The following is a 20,846-nucleotide window of genomic DNA, read 5'->3' as shown; positions in this document are numbered from 1 at the left end:
TGGGCAGTTAACAGGTTAGCAGGCTGGAGGTCTGCAAAGCCTGCAGGTGTGCAAAAGGGCTGGGGATCTTCAAAGGGCTGGCGATTCTGGTTTCTGTAACAAATCTTTGTGAATCTTTCCAGGATAATAGGCAGCTCCAAATGGGGAGAAAGGGCTGCATCTCCAGGTGGCTCCAGCCAGGGTAGAATGTGCCTTCTTTAATCAGAATAAAACAATAATGGTTAACAGAGCATGATTAATATTTCTTACAATATTAGCCGGTTCCCAAATTCTAATGCTGGGCCCCCCTTTCATTGCTACATCTCTGAAAGCCACCAAAAATCCTGTGACATCTAGAATTTTTTTAAAAAATATTTTTATTGATTTCAGAGAGGAAGGGAGAGAGAGAGATTGAAACATCAATGATGAGGGAGAATCATTGATCAGCTGCCTCTTGAACGCCCCACATTGCAGATCGAGCCTGCAACCTGGGCATGTGCCCTGACCCGGAATCTAACGCAACCTCTTGGTTCCCAGGTCAGTGCTCAACCACTGAGCCACGTGGGCGGGGCCCTCTAGAATTTTTTGATCACCTTTCCAGGATGCAATATGCTCACAACCCAAGCTGCGAAGAGGCAGTGCCTCTCGCCAAAAGCCCGCTCGCCTCCGGAGCGTCGCCCAAGCCTTAAGGACGAGAGAGTCCTGTTCACACTTGTCGGCCCAAAGCTCCAGAGCCCGTCTTACCGGCTGCCCTTCCCTTTGCCTTCTTGTTTAAACCAGGGCACCGCTGGTCCCAGGCGCACTCGTTCCTGCCCTCCTGTGCGCTGGCTGCGCTCCATCCGGGGGCGGCTCCGGGATTTGCCCGACGGCGGGGTCCCCCAGGTCGCCATGCTCGCGCGCATGTCCCCTGCAGAGTGCTGTCCCTTTGGCTGAAGCGGCGCAGCGCAGGCGGCACGAGGACCTGGGGACGCGAGGCGCCCGCGGCGGTGGCAGCGGAGCGGGCACTGGCGGCGCCAGGCCAGGCGGGCTGGTCTAGGTGTGGCCGGGCGGAGGCTGCCGCCCCACCCAAGCCTGAGCTGGGCACAGGGGCCCGAGGGCGGCTGCAGACTTGGCGAGAGGACGCGGGGCGCGAACGCAGGGCCCAGGAGGACGCGGCGACAGGCGGGGTCGCAGGGTGCGCACGGCAGGCGGGCCCCCTCCTGCTTTCCTAGAAAGCGCCGCCCCGCGCCGCGGCCATGCGCTCCCTGTGGAGAGAAGTCCTGCTGGAGACCTGGCTGGGTAAGCCGAGGCCGCTCTGGCCGCGGGCTCGCGGGGGCCGGCTCCCTCCCCCGGTCCCCCCCCCCCCCCCGCCCCCCTGCCTGGCCCGGAGCCCCCGCGCTCGGAGGGCTGGCTGAGCCCCGCGAGGAAGAAAAGCGCTCTCAGTGCCCAGAGGAGAGATGCTTATCGCCCCCTGGGAACGTCTGCTAGCGCAGGGGGAATAGAAAAGACCCCGATCGAGGCTCCGAGGCCGAGGATTCGGCGAGGCGCCTGCGGGACCCGTGCCTCCGGGTTCCCAAGCCAGCGTGGGGTCGCCCCCCGAGGACGCGCGCATTCTCCGCGTGTCGGCCTTGGACTCGCGCGGCCGGTACCGGCCGCTCCACGGAGCTGCCCTCCTCCCCACCCGAGACCTTTAGGTTTAACTTAGAAAAAGCCAGAAGAAAAGGGGCACCGTGTCCTCCGGCGGCCGTGGGCGAGCGCACAGGCAGGAGCTGCTGCTGCTGGTGTGGGCGCGCACGGGTGGCCTCGGGGGCGGAGGCTGCACGTTTGGGCATTTGGCGAAAAGCATAGGACTCGGGTCCCATGGGCTCGCTTAGTAGCTTTACAGAAAAATCCCACGAACAATTACCGGTGTAACTCTGTTGGCGTGGAATGAATCAGAGTTCCTAGACAAACGTTGGGAGACGGCTGGGATCTCGCAGTTCGACATGAAACAGGCTTTCCTCTGGCCCGGGAGGGGCGCCTGGCTGAGAACTTGGTTTTCTGGGAGCCGGTAGTGTTCAGAGGGCCCATGTTTCTGCCTCAGTCGGTATCTCATGAGTCAGGCCATGTAAAGCGACTGGCAGTAAGTACCTAGGTGCTAGGTACTCTTTGTACTTGATCTCATTTAAGCTGAACTCTAAGGTGGTTAAAAGTGCTATTTTGCTGATTAAGAAAAGGAGGCAGAGCCAGGCCGGTGTGCTAAGTGGTTAGCGTCAACCCATGAACCAAGAGGTCACTGTCAGGGCCCGGGCTGGGGGGCTCCATCCCCTGTAGGGGAGTGCAGGAGGCCGGCCATCGATGATGTTTCTGTCTCATCCATGTTTCTATCTATCCCTCTCCCTTCCTCTCTCTCTAAAAATCATTAAAATCATATTTTAAAAAAAATTTAAAAAGAAAAGAAAAGGACGCTGAGAAGTAACTTGGAAGAAAGTTAGTACACTTGGTCATTAGAAAGCTATGTTTGGAGCTAGACTGTGTGGATTTAAGTTTATTCCGCCTTTGCTGCTTTTGTGACTTGAGACAATTACTTCACTTTCCGAGTCTCAGGAGACTTGTTTTGCATTTGTAAGAGAGGAGTAGAAATAATGTCAACCTCAGAGGACATGGGTTGTGTGAGGAATAAGAGAGATGATGTGTGTAAATCCTTAGCACAGAGCCTAGCAGAAGGTAAGCATCATTATTGTAGATTCACAGTCATTGGCAGAAATGAAACTGACTTCAGAGCTGGGTATTCCACTGCCGCTTGCTGTTTCCTGAGGGTTGGGTTTAAAACAGTCTACGCGCAAGAACATGTTGACTAACCGACCTGCCTATCCGTGTAGTGCTCGTTTCTCTTGTCGGTTTTCATATTTCTCATTCTGAAAGGCAACTTAGGTAAGGAAATGTCAATCAAGGTCCTGATAGGAAACCCACTTCAACCCGGATGTTCCAAATGAAGAGACTTTAATACCGGGAGGACCTAGTGGAGGGGCGGGGTTACTGTTTGAAAAGATGACAAAGTTACCCTTGGTCTTTCTCTGAAAAACCTTTTTCTTCTAGGATACGTTACTTGGTCTCTCTGGCATGACCTGCCTCCGATGATTTATTACTTTCCCCTGCAAACCCTGGAGCTCACCGGGCTGGAAGTTTTTGGCGTAGCTTTTCTCTCTCCGCTATTCCTCATAACTACTCCTGTCTGGAAGCTGGTGCACAAGAAGTGGACGCTAGCCCTGCTGCGGATCCTTGCTGTTGGTAATTATTTGAAAGTATTTCTTTACGTTTTATTTTTAGTTAAAAATCAAATGAAAATATGTAGACTGTTCTCTGAATGCTAAATGTTTGAATTAGAAAAAAGATTCTCTTTCTCTTACTACTACCTCAAGAGTTTTAGTAAAATTGGAGGAGTAGACAAAAAGCCCATGTATTTTACATTTCTAATTTTCCTATCAGATTGGAAAAGCTTAAGTATCATGAAATGACAAGGGGAAAGAAACCTTGGTCAACAGTTCAACGCTTGAATATATTGTATTCGTTCCCCCCAAATATGACACAAAACTCAGAAACCATTAAAATTGTTAAAGGACACTGCATAAAAATATGAAAATTATGTGTGACCAAAACTATAGTAAGCAAAGTCAAACAACAACGTAGGAAAAATATTTGCAGTTCTTTTAGTCAAAGGGCTAATTTCCCTAATATATGGTTTTTTCACAAATTAGTAATAAATAAAGGACCAACAACTCAATAGGAAAGTGGGCAAAGGCTACCATCAGTTTACTGGAAATGAAATGTAATTGTTTATTTAAAAATGTACTAAGATGTGTAGGATACAAATTGTATTCACAATATACTTATGTATAGTTTTACCTATTGGGTTGGCAAAAAAATAAAGTCTGATAACACTGTATTGTAAGGATGGGAAGCAGACACTCATTCACTACCAGTGGGAATCTAATTTGGCAAACCTCTCTATGAAGGCTAATTTAACAGTTTTGGTCAAAATTGCAAATGTGTACATACTCTTTCACCAAGAAATTCCACTTCCAGGAATATATCTAGTTCATTCTGCTATTAATTTGGGTTATTTTTTAAAATATATTTTTATTGATTTCAGAGAGGAACGGAGAGGGAGAGAGAAATAAAAACATCAATGATGAGTGAGAATCATTGATCAGGCTGTCTCCTGCACACTCATCCCCCCCCCCCCCCCCCCCCCCCCGGATTGAGCCTGTAACCTGGGCATGTGCCCTTGACTGGAATTGAACCTGGGACCCTTCAGTCCACAAGCTGATGCTCTATCTGCTGAGCCAAAACACCTTGGGCAATTTGGGTTATTTTTTACCTTAAAGATTTTGACCCATTAGAATGGCTATAAAAAGATAGACAATAACAAGTGTTGGCAAGGATGTGGAGAAACTGGAACAGTCACACGTTGCTGGTGAATGTAAAATGGTGCTGCAGCTTTGGAAAGCAGTTTGTCAGTTCATAAAAATGTTATCCTATGACTCATCACCTCCACTCCTGGTATTTACCTAAAAAAATGAAAACATATGTTCACACAAGACCTTGTACACAAATGTTCATAGCAGCATCTATATATATAAAAGGCTAATATGCAAAGTGTCCCCTCAGGAGTTCGGCTGGGAGACCAGAAGTTCGATCGCTCACTATGACGTGCGCTGACCACCAGGGGGTGGCGTGGAATGAAGGAAGGCCCCAGCCAGCCCTAATCGCTGGCCAGACCTAGAGACCCTACTCATGCACTAATTTTGTGCACTGGGCCTCTAGTTATTTATAATAGCCCCAAAGTGGAAACAACCCAAGTGCTCATCAACTGATGAATGGATAAACAAAATGCAGGACATCCATGCAATGAAATATTATTCAGCCATGAAAAGGAATGATGTACTGATAACATTCTACAACATGGATGAATCTCGAAAACATTATGCTAAGTGAAAGAAGCCAGTCACAGAAGGCTACATATTTTATGATTCCCTTATATGAAATTTCCAAAATAGGAAAATTTATATGAGCAGGAAGTAGATGATGATTGCTAGGGGGTGGGGGTGGGGAAGAAGAAAAGGGAGTGATGGCTAACAGGTATGGATTTCTTCTCGGGGTGATGAAAATATTCCGGAATTAGATAGTGGATAAACAAAATGCACTATTATTATAACACAACTTTGTGAATATATAAAAAACCATGAAATTATACACTTTAACAGGGTAAATTTTACGGTATGAATTATATCTCAATAAAATTTTAAAAAGATTTATGCACACACACAATTTTCCATTAACTCTCTCTTCCTGAGTATAAAAATGGTATCAGACACAACAGTTATAAAATGCAGGGAACTGAGTACCAAGGTGTGGCTGCCAGAAATATTTAACTCTCTGTAATTTGTTTCTAGGCAGCATAGCCTCCTTCCAGGCTCCAAATGCCGAACTTCGGCTGGTGATCCTTGCGCTTGGTGTGTCTTCCTCACTGATAGTGCAAGCCGTGACATGGTGGACAGGAAGTGGTTTGCAAAGGTATGGTTTGAATCCTATTCACCTATCTTCTAATAAAAGAGAAACATGGTAATTAGCATACGACCGCTACCCTTCCCATTGGCTAATTAGCGAGATATGCAAATTAATCACCAGCCAAGATGGCGGTTAACTGCCAACAAAGATGGCGGTTAATTTGCATATGTAGGCACAATGCAGGGAGGCAAAAGGGAAAGCATGGAAGAAGCCCCCTGGCACTGACAGTGATCGGAAACCCAGGGGGGAGCTAAGAGCCAGGGGGCAGGGCAAAGGCGGCCCCCAGGTCCGCCTTTGCCCTGCCCCCCAGCCATGATTGGAGAATCCTGTGCCTTTCCCCCACTGGCCAGTGATAGCGGGAAGTAGGGGTGGAGCCAGCGATGGGAGCCGGGCAGGGGCGGAGCCCACGATTGGGGGGCGGCTGCAGCTGGGAGTCCCCGCTGCCCGGGACCTTAGGCCCGGGCAGAGGCGGAGCCCACGATCTGGGAGGTGGCTGCAGCTGGGGGGGTCCCCTGCCCGGGCCTAATGCCTCGGCCAGAGGCATAAGGCCCGGGCAGGGGCGGAGCCAGCGATCATGGGGAGCAGGGGCAGAGTCGCTGATGGTGGGAGCTTGGGGTCCCCTGCCCAGGCCTAATGCCTTGGCCACAGGCGTTAGGCCTGGGAAGGGGTGGAGCAGGAGGTCCCTTGGAGAGCTGTGGGTCCCCTGCCCAGGCCTAATGCCTGGGTGAGAGGCATTAGGGCGGAGCCGTCAATCACAGGGAGCAGGGGCCGAGTTGGCGATGGTGGGGTCCTGGGGGTCCCTTGCCCAGGCCTAATGCCTTGGCCAGAGGTGTTAGGCCTGAGCATGGGCAGAGCCAGCGATCGTGAGCAGGGGCGGCATGGACGATCATAGGGAGCTGGGGGTCCCCTGCCCACCCTGATCCAGGACACCCTTCAGGGCAAACCAGCTGGCTCCCACCCGTGCACCAGGCTTCCATCCTATATAATAAAAGGGTAATGTGCACATGCAATTTTTTTTTCCAAATATATTTTATTGATTTTTTACAGAGAGGAAGGGAGAGGGATAGAGAGTTAGAAACATTGATGAGAGCGAAACTTCGATCAGCTGCCTCCTGCACACCCCCTACTGGGGATGTGTATGCAACCAGAGTACATGCCCTTGACGAGAATCGAACCTGGAACCCTTCAGTCGGCAGGCCGACGCTCTATCCACTGAGCCAAACCCGTTAGGGCGGTAATGTGCAAATTGACCCTAACAGCAGAATGACTGGGAATGACTGGTCACTATGACACACACTGACCACCAGGGGGCAGATGCTCAATGCAGGAGCTTCCCCCTGGTAGTCAGTGCACTCCCACAGGGGGAGCTCTGCTCAGCCACAAGCCAGGCTGACGGCATCACAGCGGCGATGGTGGGAGCCTCTCCTGCCTCCTCAGCAGCTCTGTGGATGTTCAACTGCAGCTTCAGCCTGCTGGCAAGTGGACATCCCCCAAGGGATGTATCACTGCCAGCTTAGGCACAATCCCCCGGGGAGCAGGCCTAAGCCAACAGGTGGACATCCCCCGAGGGGTCCCAGACTGTGAGAGGGCACAGGCTGGGCTGAGGGACCCCCGAGTGCACAAGTTTTTGTGCACCGGGCCTCTAGTCTATATATATATAAAAGCCTAAGTGACTGTTACCACCGAACCACTGGAACGACCGGAACCACCGGTCGACCAGTTGCTATGATGCTCACTGACCACCAGCTCAACGCAGGAGCTGCCCCCTGGTGGTCAGTGTGCTCCCACAGCCAACCTCCTGCGGCCCCTCCCCCATGCCAGCCGCCCCCCCCCCAATAGGCCCCGACGGGGGGGCCAGCCAGCCAACCTCCCGGGGTCCCTTCCCCCGGCCAACCAGCCCCCAATAGGCCTTGGTCGCCGGCCAGGCCGAGGGACCCCACCCATGCATGAATTTGTGCACGAGTTCATACACTGGGTCTCTAGTAGATTAATAAGTGTAGCCCAGCCGGTGTGGCTCAGTGGTTGAATGTCATCTTATGTCTCAGTGGTTGAGTGTCATCCTATGAACCAGGAGGTCAAGGTTTGATTCCTGGTCAGGGTACATATCTGGGTTGCAGGCTCAATCTCCAGTAGGGGGCGTGCAAGAGGCAGTCGATCAATGATTCTCTTTCATCATTGATGTTTCTATCTCTCTCTCCCTCTCCCTTCCTCTCTCTGAAATCAATAAAAACATATTTTAAAAAGGTGGGGGACATCTGTAATACTTTCAACAATGAAGATAACTTTAAAAAATGAGTGTAGTGATCAGTTACCAAAGGGAAAGTTGGGACCAAGAGTTCTAGGTTATTGTATTTACCTTCCATCTTGCCTTCTAACAGTCTCTCTCTCCCTGCCACCCCCAGCCCCTTTTCATAAGATCAGGTGTGAATACTGCCATCAGTCTTAATAATGTTTTGAGAATGAAGGAATTTTGACAAGTTGCCTAGATAATGGGCTAGACCAGTGATGACGAACCTTTTGAGCTCGGCATGTCAGCATTTTGAAAAACCCTAACTTAACTCTGGTGCCGTGTCACATATAGAAATTTTTTGATATTTGCAACCATAGTAAAACAAAGACTTATATTTTTGATATTTATTTTATATATTTAAATGCCATTTAACAAAGAAAAATTAACCAAAAAAATGAGTTCGTGTGTCACCTCTGACACGCATGTCATAGGTTCGCCATCACTGGGCTAGATAAAGGCTAAATCATGTATATTACTACAAATTACCAATCAGACTATTTCATGTATTCATTTTATGAATGTATGAAATTCATGATGGATGCAGTGCATTGAAAGCACACAAAAAGTCATTAAAAACACGTTCTACAATAAAGATAAACTAAAAAAAGAAAGAAAGAAACAACCAGAGGCAGAAAACAAACAAACAAGAAAATACTTTTGCACTTCCAGGTACCTCAGAATCTGGGGATTCGTGTTGGGACAGATTCTTCTTGTTGTTCTCCGCATATGGTACACTTCACTAAACCCAATCTGGAGTTATCAGATGTCTAACAGGGTGATACTAACGTTAAGTACCATAGCCACACTTGATCGCATTTCCACAGGTAAGTGTATGCTGGATTTATTCAGGGATATTCTCTCTTGCCTAGTTTATATTTCTGATCTAAATGTAACCTATCTTGGAAAGATTAAAATAGTCCTTCTGAACTATTTCTCTTTTTCAACTTTTTCTCCCTCTGAGACAGTAACAGGCCCAGGCAGTGGACTGTTATCCAAGCAGAAAGAGCCTTTTCCTTGCTAGTACAGCGGGTGACAATAAAACGCTGTCTCTGGCTTGTGTCACTGGGGAGAGGGAGAGTAGACCAGGCCCTGTGCTCCCGGCTGGCTTCCAGCCCATCTCCCTCCTCTTCCCCTCTGGACAGGGCTCTCCAGGGTGGCGTCCTTCATCCCCCTCTCTCTGTGACCCCAGGGTATCTCCTTCACAGTGGAAAGTTATTTGTGAGCTAGGGCTGTGGGAACTACCTGGGCTTTTATTTCTAGGTGTCTGTCTAAGATAATTAAACTCTAAATCTGAAACTTGAAAAGAAAGGAAATCTTGCATATTCACACCACCGTTCAAATTGCCTGTCTCTGGTGATAGACACATACCAAACTTGGATGCTTGCTTCATAGGCTAGCTCAACACCCTTCTGAAAAGAAGGGAGAAGTGTTACCAGGTTCTAATTAATTTGCCCCTGGCTCTTTGTGTGACTCTCAATGACTCACTGTTCTTTTGTAAATACAAGGACAGATCTCACAGATTCATGGAAGTTTAGAGGATTTTGGCTCACCATGAACAAAGTGCTTGTGTAATTCCCCTTTGGCCCTGATTCTAGCATGGGCTGGGGGTAGTGAGACTAGAGGAACATCATGCAAGTAAATTGGTCAAGTGACAGTAATATTAGTTAGAACATTTAGAACTTGGTTTAGTGTCCTAATATGTGTTTTATCCTATATAATAAAAGGCTAATATGCAAATTGACTGAACGACTGGTCGCTGTGATGTGCACTGACCAACAGGGGGCAGATGCTCAATGCAGGAGTTGCCCACTGGTGGTCAGTGCACTCCCACAGGGGGAGCGCTGCTCAGCCAGAAGCCGGGCTCATGGCTGGCAAGCCCAGCGGCAGTGGCGGGAGCCTCTCTTGCCTCTGTGGCAGCGATAAAGGCCCCTCGGGGAATGTCCGACTGCAAGAGGGCACAGGTTGGGCTGAGGGACCCCCCAGCCCAGTGCACGAATATTGTGCACCGGGCCTCTAGTATCTTATAAAACACTAACATCTAAAGGTGGAAACTCAGGCAGCAAATTTTACAGGTACAGCGTGATAAGGATCTGAACGTTAGGGGATCCTTTACCTTTCCTGACTTGTGTTTTCTTCTTGCTACTGTTTTTAATTTGTGTGACCCAGTTGTTGGTCCCTTCCTGCTTTCCCCCCTGTGGTCACATTTACAAAACTCCAGACTCCTCACCAGCTTCCCCAGGATATCTGATCATACCAAGCATTTTTTTTTTTTGTGGTTTTATTACATATCTGCTGGGTCCGGAGGCAAGGTCACCCACCACATATAGCAATTGCTCAGCAAATTTAGCTTCGGGATCTCTCTTCTCCAAAGACTGTTTAGCCTCAGGCCTTGACCTCCCCTCTGCCTTCACCACCTCTCCCATCCCCAGAGCTTTCAGCTCTGCTTCTCCTTTCTCGGACTCCTTTGCTGGCAGAATGGCTTTCTTCTTGTGAAATCGGGCTGCTGGACCCTAGGGCAGCCCCAAAGGAGGCCTTCTGTCCTGCAGAGAGCTTCTGCCCAACAGGCTCTCCTTTCCTACAAAGAAATTTCCTGGAATAAAACTGTCTGTATGCTAACAAATAGGAGCAATCAATAGTAATCAACAAGTATCTAGCTGCCAAAACCGGTTTGGCTCAGTGGATAGAGCGTCGGCCTGCGGACTGAAGGGTCCCAGGTTCGATTCCGGTCAAGGGCATGTACCTGGGTTGTGGACACATCCTCAGTAGGAGATGTGCAGGAGGGAGCTGATCGATGTTTCTCTTTCATCGATGTTTCTAACTCTCTATCTCTCTCCCTTCCTCTCTGTAATAAAATAAATAAAATATATTTTTTAAAAAAAAGGTAGAGGGCACATTTCCATGTAATCAATCCTTTTCCATTATTTTTTTATTCTAGATGGCGACTGCAGTAAACCTGAGGGGAAAAAGACCAGCGAGGCAGCCAAAGGGATGGCCTCTAGGCCTCCCTGGTTGCTGGCAGGGGCTGCCTTTGGCAGTCTTGTGTTCCTCACCCACTGGATTTTTGGAGAAGTCTCTCTTGTTTCCAGATGGGCAGTGAGTGGGCATCCCCATCGAGGCCCAGATCCTAACCCATTTGGGTGAGTTTGGGTTTGTTGTGGTTGAAGGAAGAAGTGCCTTCTTTGTTGAGCAGCTAGATCTGTGATGGCCAGATATTTCCTACTCTATTTCCCTTGGACATTAGAAATGGTGCATGACATTACTGTGCTCTCTGGGGACGGAGGAGACAGAAGAGTATGGGCCAATACTGAAGGATTGCTGCGAGGTGAATGAGGGGGTTGAGGACTGTGCACAGCTAAGCAAGAGGTTCTGGGAGCTCCTGCACGGGCATCCTGAAACTCTGAGGAATCCCCGCACAGAAGACCAGGCTCAGTGGCAGGGAAGGCATGGCACTCCCTGGCCATTTTCACCAGAAACCTCCCCCACTTTCCCCATTACAGTTGGGCATTTGGTAGGATGAGACCAGAGTGCCCTGATGAGGGACTGGGTTGGCAGCCTGGGCGTAGGTCTTGATTCTCTGCAAAGGACGAAAGCCCTGGGAGATCTCTGCATCCTCTACTTTGGAACCTGCTGCAACCCTGGGGCACCCAGGAGTCAGCAGTCCTGAGTTTAAGTGTTGGTCCATGTGCTCGGTCCTCATTATTTTCTCTCTACTCTTCCTGGAACCTCCTACCTCCTGCAGCAAAGTCCAGCCATTCGTGTTAAAAGATTGGAGGGACCTTTAAAACATCTGCCTTAGATATGTTTTCTCTTAAAGTGCTGAAATTCCCATATTTGGATACATGTACAAAAACTGCCCCCGGCAAACCTTTGGGCACATCCCACAGATGTCTCAAGCTCAGCATGTCCACATCTGGACTCAGCAGCTCCCAGTCCCCAAACATGCTCTTCCTCCTCCATGCCTTGGTTCACTCTGCCAAGTCATCCTGCGATTCTGAGTCTTCTTCATTTTCTGAATCTAATTGGGCATTATGTTCGGTCAGTTCTACTGCTTCTCTGAAAGAATCTGTAACTTCTTCCCTGTCTGCAACCACATCTGCCTCAGTGGAGTCCTCACCATCTTTCACCCAGGCCATGCTATTGTCTTCTAATGGTCTCTCTCTGGTGTGGCCTTCTCCACACTGCCCCAGAGTGAGCTCTCTAAAATGCAAATCTGACTCCATCCCTCACTTGCTTGAAACCTTTCAGGTCTCCCCCCACCCCCGCCAACTCCCCATACCAGGTCACAGAGACAGGATCTGCGAGCGTGCTCACACACACACACACACACACACACACACACACACACACCCCTCACTTTTACAAACGCTCTCTGCTCTCTATCTTATCCCTGTGCTTCACCTGGGCTGACATCACTTTCAGTTCCTCAGAAGTGCCAGACTGTTCCAGTCCTCCATCTCAGTTTATGTGATCGTCCCTGTCTGGGCTACCTTCTCTGTCTTGATATCCTGGCAAGCTCTTACTCACCCTTCAAAACCCAGCTCAGGCATCTCCTTTGTGAAATCTTCTCTGACTCTCCCAAGGATTCCTTTATGCCACATACTCGCTTGGATCTCCACCCCCACATATCTTTTCTTATTATTCTGTATTACAATTTTAAAAAAACATGACAGTTATGTCTTCCTTTCTAGACATCATGCTCTTGAAGGCAGGGACTGAGAAAGGAACTACTATTCAACTTTGGACCAGTCACGTGACATCCCTGGCCGTTTTCTCACTGTACAGTGACAGCTTTCTTTTCAGATGTTTTGTGATTCTATATGTCGGGGCAAGACATTGCAGATGGAGATGTAACTCACGAGACCAGCATTCCCAAACTATGTTCTGTGGAACGCGGATTTCTTGAGATGTTAGTAGGCACTCTGAGAGGGAAAAAAAGTCTTCCAGATCAAATACTGCATCTCACATTCTTTCTTTGTGCTTCACAAGGCAAATGATTATATTAGAGACTCCTGAAAGTTTCTTAAACTTATTGAGACAAGGAATTCCTTCTTTAGCACCCCTATTCACATCTCAAAAAACTGGTGTTTTTCAGAACCCCTGTTGGAGAAATGTTGCACCATCATAGTAGGAATTGCTTTAGAAAATTCACTAGATTTGACTTACGGGACGGGTCATGGATAAGTTTTGATGGGTTAGAGATACGAGAGACGAGAGAAAGGTGAGAGAGAGGCTCAGAGGATGCTGAAGGGACCCTGGGAAACTGAAGGATCATCCAGATGTTCAGACTACAGGCTCTGGGAGGGTGAGGGAGCAGGGCACTGTCTTAGTCTTGTGTTCCGGTTTCCCATCAGCCCACCCCAGGCCTCCCGACTCGGTTACTCTTACTCTTCCATAGCACTTTCCAGCTTCTGATAGTCTGCACTACTGATTAATTGTATTTATTCTGTCCCCTTTCCCCCACTGAACGTGACTCCTATGGAGGAAAGGGATCTTTGTTCATGGATGTGTCTCTAGTCCCTAGAAGACAGCCTGGCACATAGTAGGTCCTCAGAAACATTTTTGTTGACTTGGGGATAGAAAAAGACCAACAGTGTCCTCCATGGCCTTTTGTCACATCTGGTCTTCTGTGGACCCAGGACGGTCTTTAACCTTAGGATGCAGGGACGGGCAGGCTAGCAGCTGGGAGCCTCACCCCAGAGCCCGAGCGCCTCTTTGGGATTCTCTGTCCTGCGTGTGCTGCTATGTAGGACCGTAGCCACTTACTTAAGTGCTCTTTCCCCCAGTGTCCTCCTCTGCAAACAATAATAGCATTTGCCTACAAACTCAGGAGGATTAAATGAGCTAATGTAAGTAAACATAAACATCTGAAAACAGTGCCTACAAGGTAGTAAGTGCTAATTTATATTATAGCTACTTGGTTGAGTGCCCTGTCTTTGCTGCTATTGCTGCTGGATTTCCCCACAAAAGTTTAGTTAAATTATTTTTTCTTCCAAATCAGCAAATGAATGAAAGTGTGTGATTGTTTTAAAAACACACAACTATCAATTACTTATCCAACTGACAGAGGTCTCAGGAAGGCAGAAACCGCAGACAAAGGCATTATTGAGGCAGAGGAGAGAAGAGGCAAACTAAATAAAAACTATTCCCAATGACTTTCTATTTTTGTCTTTGTCAGGGTCATTTAAAATGAGTCACATGGCCTGTTTGGACTATAATTTAATAGTCTGAGGAAACTTAGGTCCTTCACTGAGCATGAGACTGCACATATGATTTACTTAAAGTCAGAGTTCTGACTGTATATAACATGGGTTCCCATGGGCTCTCAATATCTCATATTATCTCTTGGCTGTACCCAGAAGTAGGAGATATTTTTCTTTTTCACAGATGGGGCAATGAAATATTAATAATGTCAGAAGTCTTATGGCATGTCTTTTTTTTTCTTCTTCCCACAGAGGTGCAATTCTCCTGGCTTTGGTGAGCGGGTTGATGCTTCCGACTTGTTCATGGTTCCCGGGTACCAGTTTACTCTGGTGGGTTACAGGTATGTGGAGTTTAGCTGCAGGTATGCCAGTTGTTCAGCTTGGTTGCAAGCATGTGCATCTAGACTGGATGGAGATGACCAAGGCAGCCGTGTGCTGTTATAACCAGCTGCAGGCCCTATGGCCCATCTGTCACTGTGGTTGCCAATGACAGTGTCTCCAGATTACACTTCCTCCTATTTCATTTCGCCTCTCCTCCTGTAGCGGTCTAATTCTGTCCTGACTCTACTTACATGATCTCCCCCATCTCCCAAACGACTTATCTAAGACACATGTGTCAGGTGCCTTCCGGTTTACCGAAGATCTGAGGAGATGGAGGGTTGAACATTGCCTTGTTGCCAGACCTCCTCCCTCTCCAATATTCCTTGCTTCTCTGGTTTTCAGGAATGCCCTCCTTTGGGACTCCATAATGAGGCCTGCATTTCCTGTGTGCATAGTATATTTGGCTTCTGTCAGGAGAGATGTCTTTTTATAAACTAATTAAGCAGGAGAGATGATGTGTGGATATGTGAGAATATGTGTATTGGTAATAGATGTGGATTGAATAACATAATAAGTAAATTTCTGTATCCCCAAGTGCCATCACCTTGCATGGAGATGGATGTGAAACCCAATAGGCTGCTCAATTAATGAGGATGGCCAGGCCCTCCTCCCCAAGGGCTGTGTGAGCGCAATGTTGCAGTCGCCTTGAGCTGCTTTACTCACTTGTGTGTTTTCTGGTAGGCGTTCCCTGTGGGGTGGGAGGAAGTTTGTGTGAATATTGGAGTAACCTTTCTTCTCATCAGAGAGATGCCTCATGAGAGTCCTCAAGACAAGGATCAGATCATTTTGCTAATGCCGAGTGTGCAATGAGCACCCATAGCTTCTTCATCTGTGTGCAACTGGGAAAAGGAACATGGAGCACAGTGAGAGTTTGTTAAACATTTCTATCATGCTTTTTCTCCTGGAATAGAAGCAACATGCTTATGGGGCAGGTAGGTAGCAGCTTCATTTTAAACAGATATATCAACGTTTAGTTACAGAACAGAAAGGCTGTGAACTCAGTGTTATGCTTAGATTTACCTCCGCAGATAAGTAAGTAAGGTCAAACCCTTGAGAGTCAAATCTAATCTAGTGTTGCGGTCTCCCTGGAGTATTTCATGGTAGTTTAAAAGACTCTAGGGCAGTGGTTCTCAACCTTCCTAATGCCACGACCCTTTAATACAGTTCCTCATGTTGTGGTGACCCCCAACCATAAAATTATTTTTGTTGCTACTTCATAACTGTAATTTTTCTACTGTTATGAATCATAATGTAAATATCTGATTTGCAGGATGTATTTAGGCGACCCCTGTGAAAGGGTCGTTCGACCCCAAAAGGGGTCATCGCGACCCACAGGTTGAGAACTGCTGCTCTAGGGGCAAACAGATTGGAGGCCTCTAATAGGCTCTTTGCAACAGAGAGGAAAGCAGGGCCATCGTTCACACGCTTCCTTTCCCTCTCTGATCTGCTCACCTGAAATACGTTGGGTTCTCAATTATCTAGAGATGGTGCCCACTTTTCACTGATTCATCTCTGGAAATCACATCCTAAAGCAGAGTGTAGAAAAAGAAATCATATTTTTTATTGTGCAGTTGACGTTGGAAGTCCCAGCTGGGTCTCGGCATGAAATTAATTATGGCAATGACCAGTTGTAAATGCAAAGAGCTTGAAATCTTGATGGAAATTGAATTAGTAAAATCAAAGTTCTATTTAAAAAAGAGATAAATGTACTAAACACATTCAGAGGACCCCAGTGTACTAGATAGGGCACCTATGATTTTATTGTATGAAAAAGTTGATCTTTTGAAAATGAACATGGTAGACATTATAAATATTATTGGAATGTTCTAGTACCATTCATTCCGTTTGGTGTCTTAGATGTTGTAAAGACTTGGAAGACTCCTGATGTTGTAATGACCCAGGAGACTCATCTCAAACAAAAAAACAGTTAAGGCATACAATTAAGTGAAAAAGGCACAGTGACTCAGAGTGCGTGCCACGTGCCGCCACTGGTGTGCACGAAGAGACGTGTGCACACATATGTTTTCTTCCTATGCATAGGTGTCTCTGGAAGGATGCAGGAAATGCCAACATCGGTTGCTTTCACTATAGGGAGCTAGTGGGTGACGATGGTCAGAAGGACTCTCTTGTACCTTTCAAGTTTTGAATTGGTAGCCTTTTAAAAAACACAGTTTTTGTGGATTTAAAAATATATAGCCTATGTAAACATAGAAAGTAAATTTTAAAAAGACAGTAACAGCCAAGGGAAATTTGAAGAGGTGTTTTCTTTCCCTCCAGATAATTCTCTGTGCTATGACAGAAGAAACAGTCATTCTGATGTCCTTAGAATATCAAATCATTCTTTTAAAAATTAGTCATTGAAAGCTTGTAAACAAAAAAATTAATCTCACTAATAAATACATGTAATTTAGAATGGCAGTCGCCAACCTTTCGGACCTCACGGACCACCAGTGGTCTGCGGACCACTGGTTAGCGACCGCTGATTTAGAATGTGATACTGTTTTCATCATTATTTTGGCAAAGATTTTTAGAAAAGGTAACTTTGTCAGGGCTCAAAAGGGGATATGTTTGGCAAGGTTTCTGAGGGAAAAGGACACATGTCACCTTTCAGGAAATCAGTGACCACAGGTAATGACTCTTTAAAATGCCTTTACCTCTTGACACAGTAATTGTATTTCTAAGAACCTGTTTTAAGGAAATAATCAGAGCTGTAGTCAGAGATTAATTGACAAAGAAAGAAAGATGTTCCTCACAGTGTCAGAAGCTTCCTATGTGGCCAACCATAGGAACATGGCTGCTTATATTGCGGTGTGTGATCTCACAGTAATATATATACACAAAATGTTTTAGGCAAAAAATTAATAACATGAGAAAACATTCTGGATATAATGTCACATAAGAAGCAGAATATAATCCTCAATGTAGGGTATGGTTCAATTTATGTAAAAATGCTACCATATAGACATGGAAAAAGATTAGGAGAAATACTTCGGAGTTTTGACAATTCTTAATTGCTTCCTTACAGTTCTGTATTTTTAAATTTCAAGATGAAAAAATTTTTTTCTGTTATTAAAATAACCATCAGATCTATGTGTGGGAGGTCTCATGTGGAGTTAAAGTCTGTGAGTTGTAGAGGGCCCTGGAATCTGTTTCTCCTGTTTGTAGGAGTTGTGGTCTTTTGAAGCCGGGGAAATAGTCACATGGCTTTGTCCTGTGATGGTGCAGGTGGAACTTACTGATGGGTGTGAACCGGGGCACTGGCTGGGGCCACCTCATGCTCAGCCTGCTGGCTTTTCTGGAGTTCTTGCCCCAAGCATTGAGGAGTTTGCTGCAGACACCTTGAAGGGTGGATCACAACGATACATTGATTGAAATGTCTAGAAAATGTCATATTCTGCGGAAAAGTGTTATAGTGCCCTGGCCAGTTTGGAGCGATGGCCTACAGACTAAAGGGTCCTGGGCTCGATTCCGGTCAAGGGCACATGCCCGGATTGCAGGCTCAATCCCCAGTGGGGAGCGTGCAGGAGGCAGCCGATTAATGATTCTCTCTCATCATTGATCTTTCTTTTCTCTCTCTCCCTTCCTCTCTTAAATCAATATATATTTTTAATATATAATATATAAATCAATATATAAATATATATATATATATATATATATATATATATATATATATATATACTGACAGCTTTAAAAATGAGGTGCTGTAAGACCCTGATATGCTTTCTCAAAGATTTCACAGGAAGTGGGAGATTGTTCTGTTTCCTTGGGATTGGCTCAACAAATGAGCCAGCATTTGCTAAGGGTGTGCTGTGGACCAGGCCGATTGCACAGCCCCCAAACCTCCCGGGCTGTTGGATAAGGGATGAGTGGACCGCGGACTTGCTAAAGCAGCGTGTCTACAGCACTATCTCGGCCCCATCTTCTTTTGGGCCAGTGTGGTTGGGGAAGCCAGCATACTTAATATAGAACTAGGGGCAGTATTCAAATGGGAGGAAATGCCTTTAGAAAGTTCCTTAACAAAAACATTCTAGAAACCACCTGACTCTAACATGATGTCTAAGTCCTGGACCTCGCTAGTTCAATTAAATGAACATGTTTTTGGTATTGCAGGTAAGTTCAGTTTTTATTGATCTTAGGATCATAACACAAATAATCTAAAAACACCTTTTTCCTTCTCCCTACCATTCCTGAAGAAGTATCACAGGACGGAGGTTCACCGGACCCACATTCTATCTCGGGTTGTACAAGTAACTCACTGTGTGACCTCCAGCAAGACACGTTAACCTTTCCAGACCTCATTTTCTCATTAGCGTGAAGGTTGGACCAGTCTGCCCCTGAGGTCCCTTCTGGCTCTAAATGGCTATACATTGGTCATCCCATAATCCTCCCTCCCATTTATTTATTTATTTATTATTTATGTATTTATTTTTGAGAAAATGGAAGAGACTATTACTGCTTTCCTGTCTGATTCTTTTTCTTTTTCTCTCTCAAAAACAGGAGCGGCTTCGGCAGCTGGTCTCCTGTACTTGCCCACGTGGGCAGCCGCTGTTTCTGGCTGCGTACTCGCCCTCTTCACAGCGTCCATGTGGCCTCAAGTGCTTGGACACCTTATCAGCTCAGGGTCAAACCCTGGGAAAACCATGACCATTGCCATGATAGTTTATCTTCTAGATACATTTTTCTGTGCATGGTGCACAGCTTTTAAATTTGTCCCAGGAGGTGTCTACGCTAGAGAAAGATCAGATGTGCTTTTGGGTGAGTACATTATAAGGGTCTGGATTAAACTAATAACTACTGGCAAAAACCCTTCAAGACTGGGAGTTAGCACTTTACACGACAAGTGGAAATAAATAGGATGATTTGGCCTTCTCATTAAAAGAGTCTCTTGATTTAAAAAAACAACAACACTGGAGGAATGTCTAAATTACTACTTAAAACAAATTTCTTCATTCGTTTGAGTTTCAGTAATATTTATTACTACAAAGCCCTTTTAAATGAATTGGTTGTGAAAAACAAGTTTAGTTCATAATAAAGTATAAAAGAGGTAGTAGGTAACACTTGTATTTATGATATACTGGGAAAGGGGGTGTCCCAAAAAGATGTATACACACTTCGAATAATTTTTAATTCCAATGGGTTAAACCTGAAACAAAAGAAACATCAATTGAGCTATTATCTGTTAAAGTGTGTATACATTTTTTTGGAATTGTGATTTTTTTTTTTGGTTTTTCTGAATTTTATCTATGATTTTTATTTACTATCCTAGAGGCCTGGTGCACAAAATTTGTGCACTGGAGGCGGGAGGTCCCTCAGCCCAGCCTGTGCCCTCTCACAGTAGGGGACTCCTTGCTCCTTACCACCTGTCTGCTTGCTGCTCCTTAGCACTGCTGTGGAGGTGGGAGAGGCTCCTGCCACCACTGCTGCACTCGCCAGCTGTGAGCCCTGCTTATGGCTGAGCAGTGCTCCCCCTGTGGGAATGCACTGACCACCAGGAGGCTGCTCCTGTGTTGAGTGTCCGCCCCCTGGTGGTCAGTGTGCATCATAGCGACTGGTTGTTCTGGTCGTTCTGCCATAACGGTCACTTAGGCTTTTATTATATAGATATTTTTACCCATAAACTATATTTTGCTTATGTGAATCTTAGTGTAAATGATGAAAATTCCCAAATCATAGAATAAATACATTTTTCATTTCAGTGGTTATGAACTTACATGCCATAATTAAAATTTCATAAACCCATCCCAGTTTAGTACTTTAAAAATTGTTTGCTGGCAATGATGAAATTACTGATGTATAATCTATAAATCAAGTGTTGCTTATCATTTTAGTTTCAGTAAAACATGTCAGATGCTTCAAGGATAAAACCTTTGAAAAAGTGAAGAGCTGAAACATGTTAATAGGGGATTCAGTTCCTGTTTGTGCATTCATTCATTTTTTCATTTGTTCATTTACTCATGAAAAAAATGATTGCACACCTCCTGTGTTCCAGGCACAGTGCCAGGTGCTGAAGACTTAAAAGATATAGTGCCCTTGCCCACCTGAAGCCTCAATGTAGTGGGGGAAACATCATAGATAAAATTAAACAAATACCTGTGGAAGTGCAGTTGGGGTGAGTGCTGCATATCTAGGCTTCTACCTGAGTTCCTTTGCCATCTCCCCTGAGTCCTTGGTAAAAATCCAACTACTTCGGACAGTTTCACATAAGTTTTTCTATTCCATGAGCTAGAAATCTGTCAGGAGAGGCTGATTTGGAATCCTATGTAATAAAAGCCTAATACGCTAAATGCCCAGTTGTCCGGTTGGTCATTTAACCAATCAAAGTGTAATATGCTAATGATGTGACAAGGCCACTCAACTGCTTGCTATGACGTGCACTAACCACCAGGGGGCAGACACTCCAACTGGTAGGTGAGCATGCTGCTGGGGTCTGGCTGATCGGGACTGAGTGAGATGGGCGGGACATG

At 46.1% G+C, this 20,846-nt stretch overlaps 1 protein-coding gene across 2 annotated transcripts in view; it reads left to right on the top strand.

Annotated features, from left to right (window-relative positions):
• The first annotated feature begins 1,083 nt into the window (after positions 1-1,083).
• CWH43 (cell wall biogenesis 43 C-terminal homolog) overlaps positions 1,084-20,846 on the top strand; it is a 45,768-nt gene continuing 26,005 nt past the window's right edge. The window contains exons 1-7 of one of the 2 annotated variants that reach the window (XM_070410517.1): positions 1,084-1,257; positions 3,037-3,228; positions 5,394-5,514; positions 8,468-8,622; positions 10,734-10,935; positions 14,251-14,339; positions 18,880-19,137. In XM_070410517.1, coding sequence (XP_070266618.1) covers positions 1,215-1,257; positions 3,037-3,228; positions 5,394-5,514; positions 8,468-8,622; positions 10,734-10,935; positions 14,251-14,339; positions 18,880-19,137 — 1,060 coding nt within the window. In that variant the 5' untranslated portion in view covers positions 1,084-1,214. The remainder of the gene's footprint in view (positions 1,258-3,036; positions 3,229-5,393; positions 5,515-8,467; positions 8,623-10,733; positions 10,936-14,250; positions 14,340-18,879; positions 19,138-20,846) is intronic. The other variant, XM_070410507.1, reaches the window with a different exon arrangement.

Source organism: Myotis yumanensis, unplaced genomic scaffold, assembly GCF_028538775.1.
Source record: "Myotis yumanensis isolate MYYU_CA2020_CCGP unplaced genomic scaffold, mMyoYum1.0.hap1 SCAF_1, whole genome shotgun sequence".
Lineage (NCBI taxonomy): Eukaryota > Metazoa > Chordata > Mammalia > Chiroptera > Vespertilionidae > Myotis > Myotis yumanensis.
The sequence above is the reverse complement of the archived record's forward strand: the minus strand, read 5'-3'. Positions and strand labels throughout refer to the sequence as shown.